The sequence below is a fragment of the Pseudorca crassidens genome, chromosome 19 (genome assembly GCF_039906515.1).
Source record: "Pseudorca crassidens isolate mPseCra1 chromosome 19, mPseCra1.hap1, whole genome shotgun sequence".
In the NCBI taxonomy this organism is placed as follows: Eukaryota; Metazoa; Chordata; class Mammalia; order Artiodactyla; family Delphinidae; genus Pseudorca; species Pseudorca crassidens.
Window position 1 is genome coordinate 36,612,051 of NC_090314.1, and position 22,276 is coordinate 36,634,326.

Sequence of the window (22,276 nt, forward strand, 5' to 3'; positions counted from 1 at the left end):
ATGTGGGATCTTTCCGGACCAGGGATCGAACCCGTGACCCCTGCATTGGCAGGCAGATTCTTAACCACTGTGCCACCAGGGAAGTCCCGACTTTTATTGCTTTCTCTTAAGGGTTTTATAAATTTTCCAATATCAACATCTCCCCCCCCCAAAAAAAAGTCACGTCTTTATCACTGATTTCTGTGACTAACTGAAATATGATCACTTCAATTAAGTCTTTGGTTTGAGTTTTGTTTGTTTATTTTGTTGACTCCTGGACAAATGGAATATGACCACTCCTTAAGCTATATTCCAGAAAGATTATGGAATGAAGACTTTAAACTGCTGAAGAATCTGAGCAATTCTGCATTGGAAGAACATACTATAGTTATTCCTTCATACATAAAATACCTTGGCGTAAAGTGTTAAAAGAAACTATCCCATTTCTTGAGAGTTTAGAAATGTTGACCCCCTACATTTTAGTAAGAAATGTCTTAGTCAGCAGTATTTATCATGTGTGCTGCAGTGCTTTGCTCTTATGATAGAAACAACACCACCTACTCTGGCAGTAAACACATTCTAAGTATTCACTATTGTATTGCCCAATAGGTGTTCAACCAAAATTTGTTGAATGTGAATAAAATGTTGCCCTGATCTTTCACAAAGTAAGACTAAACTTACAGACCTATGACTACAACTTGAACAAGACATGTATGTATATAATTTTTTATACCATGTAGATCCTCCTGAATGTCTCAAATAATAAGACCTTAAGAATGTAAGTAATACCGTCTTTTCTCTCACATTCCAACATGAGTGGCTCCTTAGGCTCCAGCCTTGGCTAGAGAGACAGCTCCTCCCCAAGGAGGGCACTATGACAGGGAATCAGTTTCAGAAAGAGAAATATATCCCTAAACTGGTTTACTTATTATTTTTGTTTTCAACAACAAAAAGCTGAAAACTGCAAAAAGCTATCGGAGAAGTCTACTAAAATAAATGCAGAGTCCAAAAAAATCAGTGAACCATACCCATAAGGTTTATTACTGGGATCATCTTGGTCTTGCTGCGTATAACAGACTGTAACATGGAAAAAGGCAGGGAGGAATTCTGTCAGAACATCTCCAAATAAAATATGGTGTGTGTATCTGTCTAGAAAAATGGTACAGATGAACCGGTTTGCAAGGCAGAAATAGAGACACAGATGTAGAGAACAAACGTATGGACACCAAGGGGGGAAGCGGAGGATGGGGGGTAGGGGTGGGGTGAACTGGGAGATCGGGATTGACGTATATACAATAATATGTATAAAATAGATAAGTAATTGAAAAAAAATGAAGTTGCTAAGAGAGCAGATCTTAGAAGTTCTCAACACAAGAACAAAAATTTGTAACTGTGTGGTAATGGATGTTAGCTAGACTTACTCTGGTGATCATTTTGCAACATATACAAATATCAAATCATTTTATTGAACACCTGAATCTAATATAATGTGGTATGTCAATTATATCTCAATAAAAATGGTAAATTAAAAAAAATTAAAAAAAATATGGTGTGTGTATCTGTCCTTTCTCTATAACCATATAATAGGAGAAAATTCTCTTTCTGTGGAGGCAAATATATTTGAAACATCTCCTTCTTGGGAATTAAAAAAAAAAAAAACAACAGGTGTCAGGAACACTTCCACAATTCCATTGCAAGCCCTCCCTCACAAAATGATTCTCACCTACACCCATCCCACAGAGAAATCAAAATCTTCCTGAACCAGCCTCTTCAATAAGTGGTGCTGGGAAAACTGGACAGGTACATGTAAAAGTATGAAATTAGAACACTCCCTAACACCATACACAAAAATAAACTCAAAATGGATTAAAGACCTAAATGTAAGGCCAGACACTATCAAACTCTTAGAGGAAAACAGGCAGAACACCGTATGACATAAATCACAGCAACATCCTTTTTGACCCACCTCCTAGAAAATGGAAATAAAAACAAAAATAAACAAATGGGACCTAATGAAACTTAAAAGCTTTTGCACAGCAAAGGAAACCATAAACAAGACCAAAAGACAACCCTCAGAATGGGAGAAAATATTTGCAAATGAAGTAACTGACAAAGGATTAATCTCCAAAATTTACAAGCAGCTCATGCAGCTCAATATCAAAAAAACAAACAACCCAATCCAAAAATGGGCAGAAGACCTAAACAGACATTTCTCCAGAGAAGATATACAGATGGCCAACAAGCACATGAAAGAATGCTCAACATCATTAGAGAAATGCAAATCAAAACTACAATGAGATATCATCTCACACTGGTCAGAATGACCGTCATCAAAAAATCTAGAAACAATAAATGCTGGAGAGGGTGTGGGGAAAAGTGAACACTCTTGCACTGTTGGTGGGAATGTAAATTGATACAGCCACTATGGAGAACAATATGGAGGTTCCCTAAAAAACTAAAAATAGAACTACCATACAACCCAGCAATCCCACTACTGGGCATATACCCTGAGTCATGTACCACAATGTTCCTTGCAGCACTATTTACAATAGCCAGGACATGGAAGCAACCTAAGTGTCCATCGACAGATGAATGGATAAAGAAGATGTGGCACATATATACAATGGAATATTACTCAGCCATAGAAAGAAACGAAATTGAGTTATTTGTAGTGAGGTGGATGGACCCAGAGTCTGTCATACAGAGTAAAGTAAGTCAGAAAGAGAAAAACAAATACCGTATGCTAACACATATATATGGAATCTAAGAAAAAAAAAAAAAGGTCATGAAGATCCTAGGGGTAAGACGGGAATAAAGACACAGACCTACTAGAGAATGGACTTGAGGATATGGGGAGGGGGAAGGGTAAGCTGTGACAAAGTGAGAGAGTGGCATGGACATATATACACTACCAAAGGTAAAACAGATAGCTAGTGGGAAGCAGCCGCATAGCACAGGGAGATCAGCTTGGTGCTTTGTGACCACCTAGAGGGGTGGGAGGGAGGGTGGGAGGGAGGGAGACGCAAGAGGGAAGAGATATGGGAATATATGTATATGTATAACTGATTCACTTTGTTATAAAGCAGAAACTAACACACCATTGTAAAGCAATTATACTCCAATAAAGATGTTAAAAAAAAAACAAAAAAAAATGTGTCAGGAACACTTCCACAATTCCATTGCAAGCCCTCCCTCACAAAATGATTCTCACCTACCCCCATCCCACAGAGAAATCAAAATCTTCCTGAACCATACATACTCCTATAAGAATGGCAGCTCCATACACACTGCAGTCACTGTCAGTTTACTTACCCAAGATATTTTCCAATGAGAGGTCTTTAATTTTTACTTAAGAAAAAAATACTGCACGACCAGGATACATACATATCACTTGGGGGAGTAAAACCATCTACATACCGACCAAATTTTATATTCTGTGAACCAAATCTACAATCAGCCTGTAAATGTAAATCAGCTCTACATTTATCTGGCTATTAAGCACAAATTTAGGATTTCTTACTAGAAGGAATCCAATTTGGTTATGGCATTAAATGTGTGCTTTTTTCCTCTCTGAGAGACAGTAATATAATTGAATTCTGTCCATCACAGCAGATCAGGACTGCTCATCTTTGTGCAGCAATCATGTCTGTAAAGGCCAGAGAAGGCAGTACTGATACTTTTCCAGCACAAACTACTAGTTAAATATCAGCTGAGGAGAATGAGTTCAACCAACCAAACAGCAACTCAGGCACCATGAAACTGGATTTGCGGAGGCTGGTGTGTGTGTTGTAGGCGAAGGAGCAGATGACTACCCTCAACCAGCAAACACCCTTGCCCTCAGCTGACATCACCTTTCCAGATGGCTGGCTCAACCAGTGCTAGATTGTTTAAAATAAAGACATCGTCTGTGTTTTCACTTAGAAATGTGTACACTGAGGTGCAGAAGGAAAGAAAAAAAAAAAGTCACGGATATAATCACGTGATCGATCAAATACTGCTTAAACCTATAGTCACATTTGGTAGCACTGTCTCTGTCTTTTAAAGAATTGAAAAGCACTGTGCTCTGGGATAATGATATAAGAACAACTGCTTTAAATTAAATGCAACAAGTAGACCTTGTAACATGACCAAAATCCATCCCAGGCTTTTTCTAAATTCCAAAGGCACCAAATTCCTCTTTAACAGTATTTGATAAGAAATGCTTAACACTTTTCTTTTCATATATTTCCTGTAATTACACATTTATAACAAAATGTGGATTTACTTGGCAGCCAAACCAAAGTGTTTCATATTGCTCTTAGATTGCAACCCTTGCTGCTGAAATACAGTATACTAAAAATGAAATAACTTTTCCATTTTAATGTGGTTATAAGCTTCCTGCTAGGCAGCAACCTAATTGATACTTTTGATGTTAGCTTTTTTTAAGACACGCTATCCTTCATCATCTACAGAGTATTTTAACTATAGATCTCTTGCAGTCTTCCCAAAGTTGACAGAGAGAAGGGGGAAGGGGTGGGAGGAGGAAGGCCACTTTATCAAAGTCATTGGAAATACAAGGTATTAATTATGTTAAATGAAGAAATATGGGCATTTGGTTACTTTTGTGGGTCAGAAATATTTTAATCTGACACTGCCAGCCAGCTGCCTCTCCCTGAACAGCCCCCCCTGCATTTATATCAGTTGCAGGGACACATCAAAGCTCCAAAAAGTGAGGAAAGCCACCACCAGTGGGGCCTTTCCCCCTCCCCCCACCAAGGTCACAGTTTTAACTAGAGCGACCGCAGTGTTATCCACTACAATGAGTAATAAGGCCATGACCTTTTTTTACATTTTGGAAGTATGTATAGATGTTAGAAAAATTGGTAAACCCTTAGCCCAAAGGGTGGGGGGGAAGCCCCAGTCAGTGGATGGAAAATAAAACTTTTGTGATATTTAGAAAAGAAAACAAATGGTGTTCTCAATTGCTCCCAGTCAAAGCAGAGTTGGCTCACACAGATGCAGCTGACTTCTAAGCTTTGCTAAATCGGCCAAGCACACGGTCCAGGAGCAGAGTTACAGGGAGGGGAAACATAGCCCCGGTGCCCGAACGCGCTTTATTAAAGCGACGCATGGAAACTTTGGATATGAACAATCAAAGAAGCCAATAGCAATTACGTAAATGCAACGTATCTCTTGTATGACCAGGGCAGGGACTTCTACAAGGTCACCTAGTAACATTTTAAAAATCCATTCTGACTATTTCATAAAAGTTTTCTGATCAAGGGATCAGATAATGTGTTAAGAAGTCAGGTCACTACAACGTGTAATAATTGTGCAAAACAAAACAAAAAACAACAACCCTGCTTTAGACGATAAAAAACCACCTTTTCGTGAACTGTCCTTTATTTCTATTTTTGATTCCAGTAGCATATAAACATTTTGGGCAAATGTATTCATAGATGATTCTACTTTCAATAAATTTTTTATTTGAATCATAGATAAGTACCACATTTTTTCTTCTTTGACTTCAACTGCAGAAAATTCTCAAAGGAATTAATTGAACTACGGGTACTAATTTTAAGAAACTAACCCTTTGCATGTAATATTCAGGCAAACAGAACTTATCTGTTCTAGGATTCGGTTTTGAGAGTCCTTATGGTAGAATTTTTTAAAAATAGGAATTAATCAGCATAAAACAAGAATACACCATGCTTGTCTTGAACCTTATACATCACAGGTAGAGAGTGCGGCATCTTTTAGGTAAAAACACAACAAACAAAACACAATAACTAAACCCCACAAGAGACAAGTGAAAAGACAAAGGCCCTCCCTTTCCCTGCCTCTGAAAAGGAACGGGTGAAGCCAAGGGCCTTTTCACTCTTGTTGACTCATTTCAACCTTACCCACATGTTTGTGTTTCACTGTAGCTCTCCCACCTCCTCAAGGATGTTAAAAGTGCACAAGATCTCTGTATAAAGATATTCATTACGGAGCTGCCTGTACTTTTTCTAATCTTAATTCGATAAAAATCCACATATCATGAGTCAGGCTTACCAACTAATTTTAGGTCAGGAATAAAAGGATTTAGAAATACATTTGCCTGCAATCACTTTACAGTTTTCTTCCTTATTTCAGATACTACTTATTGGAATAAAAATGGAGTGATAAGAAATTTCACTTCTTTTGATAGTTCATTGCTGTTAGAGGTGACAGCCACCAGCACAAGGAATTTAAAACTAAACCGAACAGAACCTCTCTCAGCTGACGCTGGGTATACCTTCTCTGAAATTAGTACAGAGCAACGTTCAATTTTGAAAATAAGCAGAAGTAAACATATTGATTTTCTGTTCCTATGTGTAATTCTTATTAAGTAATCAAAGGCAGCAAAAAAAAAAAAGTCCTAGCTGAGACAGTGAGGACTGTAACGCTATTCTCAGGCTTTTAAAGGAGAAAATGTATTAATACGTATGGATTCATAAGTTTGTGCTTTAAATGAGAAAAATTATGGACATATATTTGATTTGTTGATGTCACATTGTGTCAAGAAAATATGCAAGCTGATATAGAAATAATTTTCCCTTATATACATACAAGAAAATACATTTCTGACAGTGAAACCTGTGAACTTCATATCAATTTTCTGAGCTTTTAGCATTTTCATTATTTGCTAACTTCTACATTTTCTAAATACGTAAGACCTTTATTTTAAAGAAATGTAGTCAGACTAGTCTGGTTTTTCCACTGATGTCTAAATAAAATTCCTTTACTAGAGTTTCCTTACTGCCTCATGTACTATGCCTCTCTCTCTTTAAGCAAATATCAGAATCAGGCTATTACTGCAACTTGAATTTCATTGTTAAGACATGAATGTGGAAATTATTCAAAAGTCTGGATGAAGATAGCCTGATATCTGATGCAGTATTAATGCAATCTGTCTAATCTCAGCTAAAGATTCACTACCAAAATTACCAACAATTATAATAGCTACATGAATTCAGTAAAATACTTTTGAAAAAGTTACCAGCCTTGTCGGTCTAATCTGATTTTTCAAAATGACTCAGAGATTTAGCTTAATTACATGAAAGCAGTCGATGTTGGATTAAAACAAATACCAACCACAAAAAGTCATGTACATATTCTAGGACGCTTTCTAAAAAATGACCGAAACGCTTCAAAAACTTGGCATAAAGGTGCAGGTACTAACGTTACAAGAGATTTGATGGGTCACGTAACGAATAAGAAATCATCTCCCAGAAGTTTGAAGGACAAGAAAATAAAGCTTTCTGTGAATGTAGAAAAAAATATCTGACTATAAGCAAAATATCCATGATTAAATAAATTGTAGGTGATTGAAATTGACTAGCATTTTACAATATTAATGCTAATGGTTCTTCATAGTCTTGTTTGCACGTTTAACAGCTCCCATTAAAAAGAAAAAAAAAGACTTGTATGCAGGAAGGAGAAGAGAAGGGAAAACTAAAGCCATACATGGTAAGGATGGAGATAGAAGAAATATCGAATCAGCTAGAAATATACAATAGCAGTTTCCAATGTTGAGTCAGGAAATAAGGTAGTTAGAGAAAAGTTGCAATCCAAAGAGAAAACACTTTTAGGAAATGGCAAAATTAAAACAGAAGTAGATATGTAAAATAGATGAATGAAGACAAGGTCTTCCTGCACCAAGGGAGTTGTTTAGGAGAAACAGTGTCCGTTTGTGGCCAGCGATAATACTTTCCATTCAATAGAGTTTGCAGCTTGCTGATTCATATGATTGCAGGCTGGCGCCCTGCTGGCGAGCCTCTCCACTGAAATTAAATCCACTCTCTTCAGTTATAAATTATAATGCTCTATAAACAACACTCCCATTGGGAATGGGGAGAGAGAGAAAGAGAAGAAGAGAAGGAGAGGGAAGAGTGGAAAAAAAAGAGGAAGAGAGGAAGGCAGAGAGAAAAAAAAAGAGCCGGAGAGGGAGAGCGTTTCTGCACAGTCCACTCACTGTTTAATGTTCTGCTCTTCTGCAACAAACAAGGGGAGTAGCTCTTCCCCAGATATCACTCCTGCTGTAATTCCTACACTGTTTGATGTAGAGCCCAGGGAGGAACGTGGGACAGTAATGTGAGTCTATAAGGAAAAGCACTTAGGAATCAATGAGTATGCAAGAAGATAAAACCATAAAATAGATTTTATACATGGATTTTTCAAATCCATCATTGAATATATCTTTGGAGTCCCAGGGGAGAACCAAAATAAAATAAAGTTCTTGATTCTATTTAGATAAATTAGATCTACACGTGGCACATCTTTTGATATCCAAATCAATCAGAGATATTCCCTCAAAATGCCCGGGCAGGCAAAGGAAACGTAGGAAAGCAAAGATAAAAAGAATCATGCCCAAACGGCCACAGACAAGGAGTCCAGGACGAAAAGAAAGTTCAATGATTTGATCATCCACAGCACGTAGAGATTAAACACATTTTTTAAAATGAATATCTATCTCAGAATTCAATGTTAAATTTATAGGAAAGTGAAACCTCAATTGTTTAATGCTGAAGAGTTTCTTCGTTTTTTTTTTAATAAAGGTGGTTTCAGAAGGAAAAAATTAGAAAATATTCAGTTTTGTCAATTTCCTAAATAACTCTTGAAAGAGTCCATCGTAGAGTTGGTTTGTATGCATCAGTTTCAGGGCATTAAATTATATCTATATTCCACATTTCTTTTGTGTGTCAGTCTTTCTTAGGACTGATTTATGCCCCAAAGTGGGGTAGAAACAATTATTGTCATATGCCAATTAGTATTCCAAAGGATCACGTCCACAGGTTACTCATCAACTACAAAAGGACACAGTTCCATATGAAAAAACACCTTTGAAATTTCTTACTAAACGATGAACCTGCACATAAAAAATGTCAGGGGAGGCAGGGGTTGGAGGGGATGAGAGAGAGAGGGACGGAAGAGGCGGGGAGAGAAGCAAACCCGGTCAAACCTAGGTTTGAATGTGATTTAGGAAAGCAGCAAACCTGCAAACCCAAGATGTGTTTCCAGTGAGGAAACTCAAGGCAAACAGAATCCTCCACAAACCCCAGATTCCCATTTCTCTTTTATTTACGCAGACCCAGTATTACTCCCATTTTCCTTCCGAAGTAACAAGATGAAAGACAACTCCAGTTTCCTACTTTAGTCACAGAGAGAAGAAAGAAAGGAAAGGGGACTGAGATTTCAGTTTTAGACCTGAAGGAACTGTACCAAGCTAAATTCCAAACTGTGAAAAAACCCAAAAACCAAAACTTTAAAACTGAAACATTGACCCAAACCTTAACCAGAATTAGGTTTAGGAACAACTCTGATTTTGCTCGCGCTCTCTCTCCTTTTTTTTTTTTTCAAACGTGTCTGGCTGACTGTCTCTCTCTGTCTCTCTGCTTTTGGTTGTGGTGCATACCAAGTAAATTATTTGCTGATAGGTGAATCTCAGCAAATGCTTTTCTTCCTTTGAATGCCTGGTGAGCTTGTTGGGAAAAGTCATTTAAGTCACTTAAAACAATCCCATGAAAAGTAAAACTCAATTCTGAAATAAGAGTATAACTTAGAGCTTAAAAATAAATTAAATAAAGGAAACATTAAAAGATAAATGGAGCAGGATGCTCTGTGGCTGAGGTAATCTGAGTGGAAAGGGAAGAAGGAGGGTTACGTTAATAAATGATTAAAAGGCCTTAACAAGGGCCTATCAGGTTGACCAGGAAAGCATTCTTCTCTTGGGCTCCTCCTCGAGACCACCTTTTTTACATTTGTTCTCAATGGTGATCAATATGGTTTTCATTTGCTGATTTCCATAATGCCATATGTGATCTGCCAGCCTGACATAATGAAGCTAGAAAGAGCTGAAGTCATTTGAGCATTCTCGCTTGCATGACTGTCGCCAGTTCACCAAATGCCTGTTACCTGAAAGTCAGTATTTTTCTTTTGCTTATTGACAAATACCAGCAGTGTTTGCCCCTAGACAGATGTAAAACCTCAGCACTGGGTGACAAATTCAAGTTAAGATTCAAGTTAAATAATACACTTTTTCTGGAGGGTTTTTTTTTTCTTTTTTTTGCCACCACTCAACCTGTAATTTAAGTTGGATTAAACACAGAAAAACAAGATTTAAGTGTGAATTATCCATTTCTGAACACAAATGCTCACTTCTGTTGATAAAGCAATAAATCACGAAGAATAAAGCACACATACTTGATGATGCCACCAAAGCCTCAGGACATATTTATTGCCCCAATTCAAGCTTTCCTATAAAGATACCAATTTAGTTGGCCCACTACTACTTGTCTCTGATAACGTTCACAGAAATTCATATCGAACGATGTTTATTAAATTTTTACTCCCTGTTAAAGTTTCTTTAATCTATGCTCTAGGATGGAGAAACATTTTTTTTTTTTTTTGCGGTACGCGGGCCTCTCACTGTTGTGGCCTCTCCCGTTGTGGAGCACAGGCTCCGGACGCGCAAGCTCAGCGGCCATGGCTCACGGGCTCAGCCACTCCGCGGCATGTGGGATCTTCCCGGACCGGGGCACGCACCCGTGTCCCCTGAATCGGCAGGCGGACTCTCAACGACTGTGCCACCTGGGAAGCCCCCTGGAGAAACATTTTTATCACATGTAAGCCTCTCACGCCTTTTTTTTTCATTGTACAGCAAAATGAGTTTGTTGAGGTCATCTCACATGAGGGAGCTATGCAAGAACCTTCCATGATGCCTGAAATGTCTCATTACAAATTCTCTGTATTGTGCATTGGTCACTTTCCCATATTCAAAAGACAATTTCAAGGAAAAGTGCCGACAGGAACACATTTCTGAAATGATTTCTTTTGTCTTTTGCAAGCCAAAAAAACCCCCCACAAAAAACAGTTGCATTCAATCAAAAGAACACTTCAAGTTTACATTTTAAAAACAAAACTATATTTAGTGACAGTAACTTCATTCACAATAGATTTTATTCCTTTTTACATTAAACACATTAAATAATGAATAATCTGGTGATTAAATGATAAACTCATGTTTTAGTTCTCAAGAATGTGAAAGTCTGTGGTGGTACTTTTGTCCCGGAACTATCAAAACAAAGTTACGGAGTTTTGCCAAAAAAATCTCCCTGAGTTTTCCCAAAAAGGTGAATGTGTCACGGCTGAGTCAGCGCCCAAAGTTTTATAAATAGTTCTATCTCCAAATATTGCATTTGCTCCAACACGCAGTTCAAAATCTTTGCTTTATTACATGGGTTTTCTTTTTCCTTCCTTCCTTCCTTCCTTCCTTCCTTTTCTTCGTTCCTTCCTTCCTTCCTTCCTTCCTTCCTTCCTTCCTCCCTCTCTTCTGTCTGTCCTTCCTCCCTTTCCTTGCTTCATTCCTTCCCTCCATCCTTCCTCCCTCCCTCCCTCCCTCCATCTCTTTTCTTCCTTCCTTCCTTCCTTCCTTCCTTTCTCCCTCCCTCCCTTTCTTCCTTCCACCCTCCCTCCCTTCCCTTTTTATACATGCTTATCCAGCAACGGACATAACTGGCTCAAAACAAAACAAAACAAAACTGAAGGAAGGCAGTGTGACATACATCTATAGGAAAAATCCTTCAAGAGAACCAAGCAGTCCCAGGGGATGAACACCAAGCTTACTTACTCAGCCCTTGCTTCCTTTCTTTAAAATGGATTGCTGTCTGTTTATTCTCCTTTCTCATAATTCCTTTATCACCAGTAAAGGGATACTTAAACGATGAGATCTTTAAACTGGCTAGTTGCAGAACATGGACTGTTCTGAAATGTTTGTTGGTGGTGGTGGTTGTTTGTTAATTCCTTTGGAAAACACTAGCAGATTCTACCCACAAATGGGAAGATAGGAGTTCAGATATCACCATGTTACTAAAGAATCTTATAAATGCCGTTGCGTTCTGATACTAAAGTTGATAATGAAGTTAAATAGTGAAGTTTAGCAAAAAATTCAGAAAACAACAGGCCAATACAAAGATTCTAAAGGCATACAGAGGTGGAAAGAATGCATTTCAGGGACCTTTCCCTGGGACTCTGAGATTTGGGGCTAATGAAAAAAGCAAAGGCTAAAGCACACGTGGTCTGTCCAAAAGTACCAAGCTACCTTCTCTTGTGAATTCCAAATTAAGTAAATAGGAGCTGTCACATTACAATGGGGGGGTTGGTGAGGTCAGATCTTTTAAGCACATTGAGTCATCTCTTTCCTTACGATAGTCATAGTAAAAACCGTAACCAATAGAAAACCAAGAGAAAAGGTAATTTTGCCTAGATGTGAACCAGGGTGAAAGGCAGGAGTGATATTCTTAAAGTCTAGTGGAACTGGTGGCAGACTACCCTATGGGGTATTTGGCCACTAACCTTTACGCTTTCCTTGAACATGGCCTCAGTTGCCTTAACTCTAAAATATCAGCCACCAAATCCAATTAGGAGAAGTTATACAAGTAACTGCCACACTGAGAGGTCAGATTAACACTCCTACCTCCTAACACGATGATAACAAGTTAGTCAGAATAGTTGAAAAGACTCACAAAAGATGGAATTATAATCAGAAGAGACTTCTAAAGTGAGGTAATGAGGTGGAGGGCATGGCAGGAAAGGGCCACTCTTATTTGCAGAAGCAACAAGAAGACAAAGAAAGTTCTATGGACAATGGACAGACGAGAAAACTATCAAGGTACTTCCGAGCACTAGTGAACTCAGGAGGATTAGGAGAAAAACTGTTAGAGTAAGAAGATGGAAGAAAAAAAATTTTTTTATAACTGTATATTGGTTTTTAATTAATTAATTATATTTTTGGCTGCATTGGGTCTTAGTTGCTGCGCATGGGCTTTCTCTAGTTGCGGTGAGCAGGAGCTACTCTGTTGTGGTGTGCGGGCTTCTCACTACGGTGGCTTCTCTTGCTGCGGAGCACGGGCTCTAGGTGTGCGGGCTTCAGTAGTTGAAGCACGCGGGCTCAGTAGCTGTGGCTCGCGGGCTCTAGAGTGCAGGCTCAGTAGTTGTGGCGCATGGGCTTAGTTGCTCCACGGCATGTGGGATCTTCCTGGACCAGGGCTCGAACCTGTGTCCCCTGCATTGGCAGGTGGATTCTTAACCACTGCACCACCAGGGATGTCCAGGAAGAAAATTTTTAAAAGAAGGACCAAGGAAAGGCATTATCTCCTGCAATGTCAAGACAGCATAAATAAGAAAGTTCAATAATAAGTGGTTCACATATAGAAAAAAATCTGTGAGGCTGTTGGTAGTTCCTCTGCCATGTGGGGCAATCCTATGTTTCACCGCTTTGTAGAGGGAGGTGTACCCACCAAACTCAAGGGCACCTTTCTCTCCAAAAGGAAAATGACCAGGAATCTGCAGTACTGGGATAGTTTTTGTTTTTTGTTTTGTTTTGTTTTGTTTTTAATGTAACCTCAAGATTTTACACTCTTCATAATAAAATGAAACATGAAGTTTAGAACTGGATCACTTGATTCTCTTATGTCCTTCCAGTTCAAGGAAAGGATAACCTAGTCTGCCTACTATAGCCTCTGCTTCTTGTCATAATGCTGCTCTCTGTGGGCAGAGGATCCTTGCCCTTCTTGTACTGGGTCACATAGTGGGGTTGGTGCTTGCCACACTTCTTACAGGAAGTTCGCTGGGTTTTAGCAACATTCGCCACACTCGGGGTAGCATGATCAGCTCGGAAAGCTGTGGTCTACTGTCATCGCCACTGTATCCACAGTACTTGCAAGAGCCCCCGAAATGGGGCAGTCATTCAAAACGTGGATGCTGAATGATGGAGATCTTTAGAAGCAACGAGAGGATGTGCAGAAGTCCTTAACGTGTTTTGTATTTTTTTAATAGCAGTAGCAAAATTAAAGAAGCAGGAGAAGCAGGAGGCAGTAGTAGCAGCAGCAGTAGCAGCAGCAGTAGCTGTGGTCATCACGGCCTGAAGGGACAAGCTGGCAGTGCAGGTGAAATCTGGTCGTCTAGATGTGGCTCCCCAGAAATCTGTGGCTCAGGGCCTTATCATCAGTAGAGATTTACGCCCCTTCAACCGGGCTCCCAGGAAACTCTGAACTACAAAAGAAGGTTTGAGCGAGGGTGGAAAACCAAGATCTTGAGTAACGGAAGGATTTATAGTCAAGTTTAGCAAGTGAGAAATGAAATGATGAGGTTAAGTACCTTATTAGTAATGCTCAGGTCAGGACCAGGTCAGGACCAGGTCAGGATGGGTTAAGACAGAAGAGCCAGGCCACAAGCTCCAGCAGCAGTCTGGATGGTGCAAGTCATTTTTAAACATGGCCTCAGTTTCCTGAACTCTAAAACAGCAGCCACCAAATCCAATTATTAAAAGGTCTACAAGAGCAAATCCAAGTGTAATCAAGGAAGGCAAAGGAACGGGGAGAGTTGAGAAACCTGTCTGTGGAAGGCAGATAAAAGAGAGGACTGTATTATTTTATCTCGTGATCAATGGGAATTCTACGCCGGGAGCAGAATTTCTATTTCTAGAGCAGGTAGGGCTCTATCACACAGCTTGTCCAATGGTTCCCACTTTTCAGTCCACGCGGGTGGTGGTGATTATTTTTAATGTATTCCTCCTTCAATAAGTCATAAATAAGCTTACCTATTCAAATGACCACAATAAATGATGAGAAATAGCACACTGACCCATAAGCAGCAAAGACCCAGAAGGCAACACTTAAAACATAAACTGCCAAGAGCAACTTGATCGGGTTTCATAAATCAGAGCGACCACGGCCCTAAAAAGTGGGAATGAGAGCTCCAGTAATTGCAGCCTTCTGTCTGGAAGCATACAGTAAAAATAGCCACAGTAAGCACTCCTCCTGACCAATCAATAGACTCCTATTAGCCTCCCGGCCAATTACAGGATGATTGGCTAAGCAAACAAAGAATTATTGGCTGTTTAGCTGGGACTTTATTCAGGCCTCCCTCTTCCCCTGTTTCTCATTCTGTTCCTCTCCTCCCCACCCCCTTTCCTGTGAGGAAAAAAACTTCTGCAAACACCTGATATTCATCTAAGTCTCTGCAGTTGTACAGTCTTGTTAAATTGTTACCACCTTTTCCACAAGCAGTTTTGGCAATTAACCTCATGGCCAGGGACTTCAAAGAAAACAACTGTTGAGTTTAACCTCTCTGAGCTACCATAGATTCTTTTATGATTTTTCCTGAAACACTTTCATCCAGAGAGGAAAAAATGCAGACTGATAAAATGAATGTTTATTTTAATATTTGGTTAATTAAGGAGATGAACGCCTCAGACATGCGCCATAAAGTGGTGTGCTCGCTTCTCAAAGTCTCCACAAAGTGAGGTTTTATTTTAATTTACATTCCCAACACATGTGTGCTTCTCTGCTTGTCCACAAATCCTACATTTGCTGGAATCCAAGGATTTGATACATTTGACCCTCTCTTGCCCCTGTTCACAAATCTCTCATATGTTTCTCCAAACTGTTTATAAGTTCAGAATGAAAAAGGCATGTAAAATTAATGCTAAGAACCAAAGTTGCCATTAAAAATCTATTTTCATTTTATATTTTTACCCTCATAGATACACTTTTTACATTAAAAGCAAGGCTAATCCCCAACTCTCAGGAGAATAAACTACTAGCAATAAAGATCAAAATATATGACTGAACAAGCAATACAATTCTTCTTGAGTAATCTTGTGGCCTAAGTGTTTCAATGCAATTTATGCTATGTAACCAGCTTTTTACAGCTGTATATAATAATAATCACGGGCCTGATCTTACCAGCTGAAGGCAGGTTTGTGGAGGTGTGTTAACTCCTTCAGGCCACAAAGTTCATATTAGAATTTTAACAAAAGTGATTGAATATTTAGTAGATCCTGAGAACTACAGATTTCTCCTCTGTCTCTGTCAAGGTCAGGCCTTGTAAAATTGCCACTAACACTTTTGCCACTCTGTGAAATGAAGAACTCTACAAACGGTTTAGAGTATTTGTGTAGCTCTTCTAGAAGTACAATGAGGTTGAAATAATAAATCTGCAGCAAAGGCAACAGAGCTTTTGTTTGATATTTATAGTCACCAATACCTTCTTGTTATAATTAACTCCCCTCAAGCCATACATAACTGTTCTCGGGAAGATGACACTCTACGGTACAGTAATACAAGATGTGATAATTTTGTTAAGGGCCTGGCTTTAACCAAACAGCACTTTTCTGCCAAAACTATCCCCAGCTCCATCCCCACAAATCTAGGGGAGAAAGGAGAGAGCCCAGTAACACCGTAGTTTTTGGAGATAGGCCTGGGGGTAAAGCTCTACTTTTGCTACTTATTGGCTATACTGAAAGTGGCCAGATACAAATAACTATCCCTATCTTGTAGGGATGTCGTGAGGATACAACGGGGTTGAGTATATAATGCAAAAGTCACAAACTTTTATTTGGCCTGTACTGGTTTAAAAATCAGGAAATATCCATAAAAATGTGAATTTCCTGTCTCTCTTGACTAAATGGAAGGTCTGGCAACAGCAACATGGAACGGAGTAGCGACAGAACCTTAAATGCAGGTAATTTGCTATATACAGTTCCCCGGCTTAAACCTGGCCATCGGAGCATCTGAGTTTTTGAACCCTCCATGGATAGCTTAAAACAGAGTTTGGAACTGTGTTTGGCGCACAGTGTTTGGTACATAGTAAGCACTCAATAAAAGAACTACTACACCAAATAAAATCCGTTGACTCCAAAATGGAGAGAGGTTTCACAGGTATCAGCTAAACATTTTACGTGGCACAGAATACATCAAGTGCTGGAAATAATTTTTTAAAACGTCCATGTATTTTGTTTTTATATATATATTTGGAAAGTTTTTTGAAAACAGCATATATATGTATATGTGCTGTCTTCAGACCTTCCAAATATCTCTACGATCTAAAGCTCCTATAGCACTTACTTTTTATCAAGCTTCTTCTGGAATTTAGCACATACGATTTTGTATTGGTATTTGCATCCCTAACCAACTTGTAAGCTCAAGTGTGTATTCCCGAAGCATTGTTGAGAACATAAAAATACCTCTAATTCAGGCAACTCAGGAAACCACTAGTCTCAAACAAGGAAACAGGTGAGTGCTACTTCAGAAGAATACTTGCTGAGAGGTAGAAGTCTGTTAGATCTACGCTGATAAAAGAAACACCTGTAACTAGGAATGCTGTACACAGCTAACTGTATCAGCAGAAGTGTTTGAAAAGTTTTCGTTTCTTCAGTAAACTAATATTTAAGATACCAATTTGTATAACAAAATTTACTTCCAGATAGTTCAATTCCGCATCAGCATACATTTGGAATTACCGGGATCCAAATTAGGGACTTGATGGTGTTATCACCCTTTCACTGGGATCACGAGGATTACAAGGAAAAAAATTGAAGAACATAGTGGAAGAGCGAAGCCTAGAATTCAAATCTGTCTCTCTAGCGGCAGGATTCTCTCATTTTTACTTTAATTACAGTCCCATACTCAAAGCCAGGCAAACAACCTACCATTTTGATTAGGTTGTCTCAGACAGCTGGGGAGGGAGTGGGTAGAAATAGGCCTATGAGGTCAGTCATTATAAACAATCTGTGTTCAAAAGCAATTTTCAGGCCGACCCAAACTGGTTCACAAGTACATAAGGGATCCTGTGCTACAAACAGTAACGCACCAGCTGTCTGTCTGGGGTAGACTGTGCAGAGAGGGATGAGTCCTCTGTAGAAGAGCTGAGGGGCTGCAGGGAAAAAGACAAAAATATGTCTCTACCAAGAAGAAGACAAAAGGCAACCTCAAATTTCAGGAGCATCTTAGCAGCAGCCAGGGAAGGTTTGGCAGTTTCTGCAAACAAGTGGCCTGGGTTGAAATTTGTGAAGGAAGAAAAAAAATGAAATCTGTCATGAACATGAAGTTCAGATCAAACCTAAAACTTCCTCTGTCCACTCTTGTTAAGAGGACTTTCCTATTCAGCAGAACTCTCCAGAGAGCCAAGTGATTTCTGGTCATTCTCACGGCGATAGTTCGCCTTTTCTTCCTTTTTAATTTTTATATTCTTTGTCAACTTGAGTCAAAGGGGGAGGGATATTTTTGCTGAACATTTAAGAACGATTTTAAGAAGGAACATTAAATGACACGAGGCTCTGGTGCTATGCTGTACAGTTCAATGAACTCCCGCGCAGATCAGCAAGATGGTTGGAAATGCCTCTCTCCGTCTGTTTTTCATCTCCAAAGTCTGTGTACTCAGTAGAGTGTGAAGAGAGCCTCTCTTTTCTTCAGAACATTCTCCCAACGGTCCTGCCCCCACCCCCACTCCCTCTCCGAAGCCCCTGCAGCAGAGAACAGGAACTAGAGCAAATGCTTTTGTGAATTAAGAGATCTTGTGAGCGTAAATTTGGTCAGGCTGCTCCTTTCTGCAGGCCAGACCCCGCTGCTGCCCCAGGATGTGAACTGTCAGTTTGCATAGCTGGTGATGAGTTGCAGAACCATCAGCAAAGGTGAAGACGGCAGAAACAAGAAAGATTCAAGACTGGTGGAAATCATTTCACAAGGAAAATTTCAGCCATCAGTGGGAGGAAGCTTTGAAAAATGCTGCCATTTCCGAGTCAGAATGAAGGAAAAATTAAATTACTGCCGGTGAGGCGAGCCAAAGTTGCATCTCCCTCCAGGGAGAGTTTTGATAATGGTAAACATTTGACAGCTGGCCTGGAGTTGTTATCTTGTTCTAACAGTTGTTATGGTCTAAATGAATATTTCTGATAAGGAAAGAGAAAGAAAAATTTAAACACTTTTATATTTTTTCTGTTTTAAACCTTAGGGGGTAAGCCAAACAAGTTTAGAGCCACTGAGAACGTACTCCAAATGCTGGAATGATCCTGGTCTGGAAATCTCACCAGTATCATTATTTCCATTAATCTAGATGATGTAATTCTTTGATGTAAATCAACTTACTAAGAAATTATCTTTAACCTTTAGCTTCCTCCGCCACTCAAAAACCATTCCAATTGTTGACTTGAAGTCAAGAAAATAAAGCGTTAATAAAAGCAAATGTAAAAGTCCAAGAACGGAAGCTCAAGACCATGCAGAGAAATGCTGTATTGTTACAGAATCGATTTTTTAGCTACTGAGGATCAATCATCAGAAAATTTTAATCTCTCACAGATTTTATTATTTTATGAAAACTATTGGGCCAAATATTTCAGAAAGGTAACAGAAATAAAGCAGCCAAAAGAAAGAATTTTAAACTTAAAAAGGACTGTTTACTGGGTGTCTGAGGGTTTTGCATCACCAGGAGATACAGAGTGCCTGGAGGGATATTTCATTATAAAACACTTGCTCAATTCCTATATATAGCATAAGAAAACAAGTCTGAGTTATTGTCTGAAATGTTCCAGGTCTTCACAGGCACTGGATCTATCACGGTATCTAGACATGAGCGCAGAAGGCTCGGAGGAGATGGGAAGCAGTCCGGCTACCTTATATGGATCTGCTGATAGTTGTGTCCTCAGAGAAAGCATTGAAGTCCTGAGAATACTATAACCCTCTCCATCTACGTTAAAAAAGAATATCTACACTCCTAAATTTATTCTGCCTCTGACATGCTACCAGATGGGAGTTTATCCCGGGTCAAGAAAAGAGGGACCATGGCAAAAAGCAAAGAGAAGGAAGGAATCAGAACACTGTCCTCCTCTGGAATGAACAGAAACGTAGAAGTTATTTTCAGCAAATTTTATAAAATTGGTACTTTACTTGCCTAAAGTATAACTGGCGTGAAGTCTGGGAAATTTAGTATAATATTTAGCATTCAGAAACAAATTCTTTGAGCATCTGCTTGGGGCTACAAATTGAGCATTTGGTCTCCCATCTTCACACACCACGGGAATCAGCCCACCTAATCTGTAGGTATCCTATATTTCTGTCGCTTGTATACTCAGAATGCATTTTTGCAAACATCATGCCCTAACCAAAGGAAACCTTTACCCAAAGTCTTTCCCTATTTTTCTTTAAAAAACAAAACCAGAAAAATCTACCTTGATTCTTGTATTTGTGGGAAGTAAGAGTTTCATTATTTTTTTCCCCAGGGACCCTGCCCTGCCTTAGTAGGAAAGTATATAAATCGATATTAAAGTATGGTATTTTGAGAATGTTTCAAAGTAAGGTCAAACTGGTGTTAAAAACCTTACTAGTGAAGGCTAAAATAACAGTCTGGCTGAACAGTCTTAAGTGCAGCTGACTCCAATTACTAAGTACATCCTAGCGATTTTTTTTTTTACTAACAAGAACAATGCAAGCAAGTCTTTGAGTTCAAAAATAATGTCAAAGAGAAGTTACTCATAAGAGAAATTAGATGAATTATCCCAACACTGCAGCCATATAGGCAGCTGACAGTTAGCTTTAGCACTGGAAAAGTTGAGTCCTTTCTTTAACAAATATTCAGAAAAAAGAGAGGAAGGAGATTCTAAGAGGGAATAAACGCGAGGAAAAAATGCTTCTCTTGACTAAAACATCCAAGAGACTTTTGGATAAGAAAACATATACATAATCTAACCACTACAAAATCATGAAAACAGGGCTTTCAAATTAAATTTCTAAAACATTTTATTATGAAGGATTTTGAACATACACCAAAATAGACAGAAAAATATAATAAAACCCAAGCATCCTTCACACCACCCAACAACCATCAAGCCATGGCCAATCCTGCCCCATCCACATCCACCTCTCTCCTCCTGTATTATTTTGAGGCAAATTCCAGATGTCATCAAATCAGACACAGTACATGAAAAAGCAGAGACCCTTCAAGTACACTATTCCACAGTGACGGCCTCTTTCGGCCTTCACGTCCACCCAAAAATCATTTTTTTCTGATGATAAACTTCTCCCCTTCCCCATAGGTCGTTGTTACTGGTACTAACTACCCAGGGCACTACCTGAATCTAGTTTGTTGTTTGTTTTGGCCATGTGGCATGCGGGATCTTAGTCCCCTGACCAGGGATTGAACCCCTGACCCCTTCAATGGAAGCGTGGAGTCCTAACCACTGGACGGCCAGGGATTTCCCTACATGAACCTAGATAAACCTAGCATGTCTCAGATACACAGGACTTTCGTTTGACATGAGGGCTGATGACCTCCATATACCCTTTCATTCTTAAAAGTCTATGACTCCTCTATGCAAACAGATATTTTGGACCAGTGTTCCTCCATTACCAAAACTGGGGTCACATCGTCTGGCACCAAGAAAGACACTCTACAGTGGTCAAGGAAGTACAGCGGTGAAGACATCAGCTTCAGTCATACAGACCTGGTTGTAAATTTGGCTCTGCCAATTACTAACTTTGTATCGTTGGGCAAGTTCCCTGTCTCCTCATCTCTAAAACTGGAATAATAATTCCCTCATAGAATTGTTGAGAAGATTAAATGAAATAATACGTGTAGAGTGCTTAGCCAAGAATAATAAATAATAAATGGTAGCTTACTTTTAAGAATTAAGTAAGAGAATCTTACATGTGATAAATATCAATAAAGAGAGGAGGTATGTATAAGGTGGAAAGGAGGAAGTGAAGGAAGAAATGGGGGTAAAAATATTCCATTTTTGTAAATCATAACCCTCAACAAACTTCTTTTAAGAACTTAAGTATTTCAGTATAATTGTTTAATGGGAACTTTCAATAAGCTCATAATCTAAAACAAAGGTGCTTCAACCTGTTTATAACTGTCGATCCTTAAAAAATCGAATGTCACATACACAAATGTAAGGAGCCTTGGTTGAAGAATGTAATATTAGGGCTTCCCTGGTGGCGCAGTGGTTGAGAGTCCGCCTGCTGATGGAGGGGACATGGGTTCGTGCCCCGGTCCGGGAAGATCCCACATGCCGCGGAGCGGCTGGGCCCGTGAGCCATGGCCACTGAGCCTGCGCGTCCGGAGCCTGTGCTCCGCAACGGGAGAGGCCACAACAGTGAGAGGCCCGCGTACCGCAAAAAAAAAAAAAAAAAAAAAAAAAAGAATGTAATATTAATATATTACATTATATTACATATAATTATATAATTAATTATATTAGTATTAATATATCGGGGTAAGGACTCAGGATAGAGGATGAATGCTTGCTGCCTGATCTAAATGAACCAGCCCAGTGCATCTGTACAGGTGAGCCACAGCAAAGCCAAGAAGTGACAGTACTGATAATGGAAAGTAGCAGTGGCGGCAATGGTCTCTCACTTGGCCTCAGCCTGCACCGTTTCAGTATTATACTTTTGAAAAAAATCACTCAGATGAACAAAGGGCATGGGGAGGCATGCTTTTCGTTCACTTAACATTTGCC

At 39.2% G+C, this 22,276-nt stretch overlaps 1 protein-coding gene across 8 annotated transcripts in view; it reads right to left on the reverse strand.

Moving 5' to 3' along the window:
* BCAS3 (BCAS3 microtubule associated cell migration factor) overlaps positions 1-22,276 on the reverse strand; it is a 572,946-nt gene that overhangs the window by 189,750 nt on the left and 360,920 nt on the right. The window contains exon 24 of one of the 8 annotated variants that reach the window (XM_067716309.1): positions 17,220-18,709. The exons of the other annotated variants lie outside the window; for them this stretch is intronic. Within the exon in view, the coding sequence (XP_067572410.1) occupies positions 18,696-18,709 (14 nt within the window). The 3' untranslated portion in view covers positions 17,220-18,695. Of the gene's footprint in view, positions 1-17,219; positions 18,710-22,276 lie in introns of those variants that run through there. 8 annotated transcript variants of the gene reach the window in all.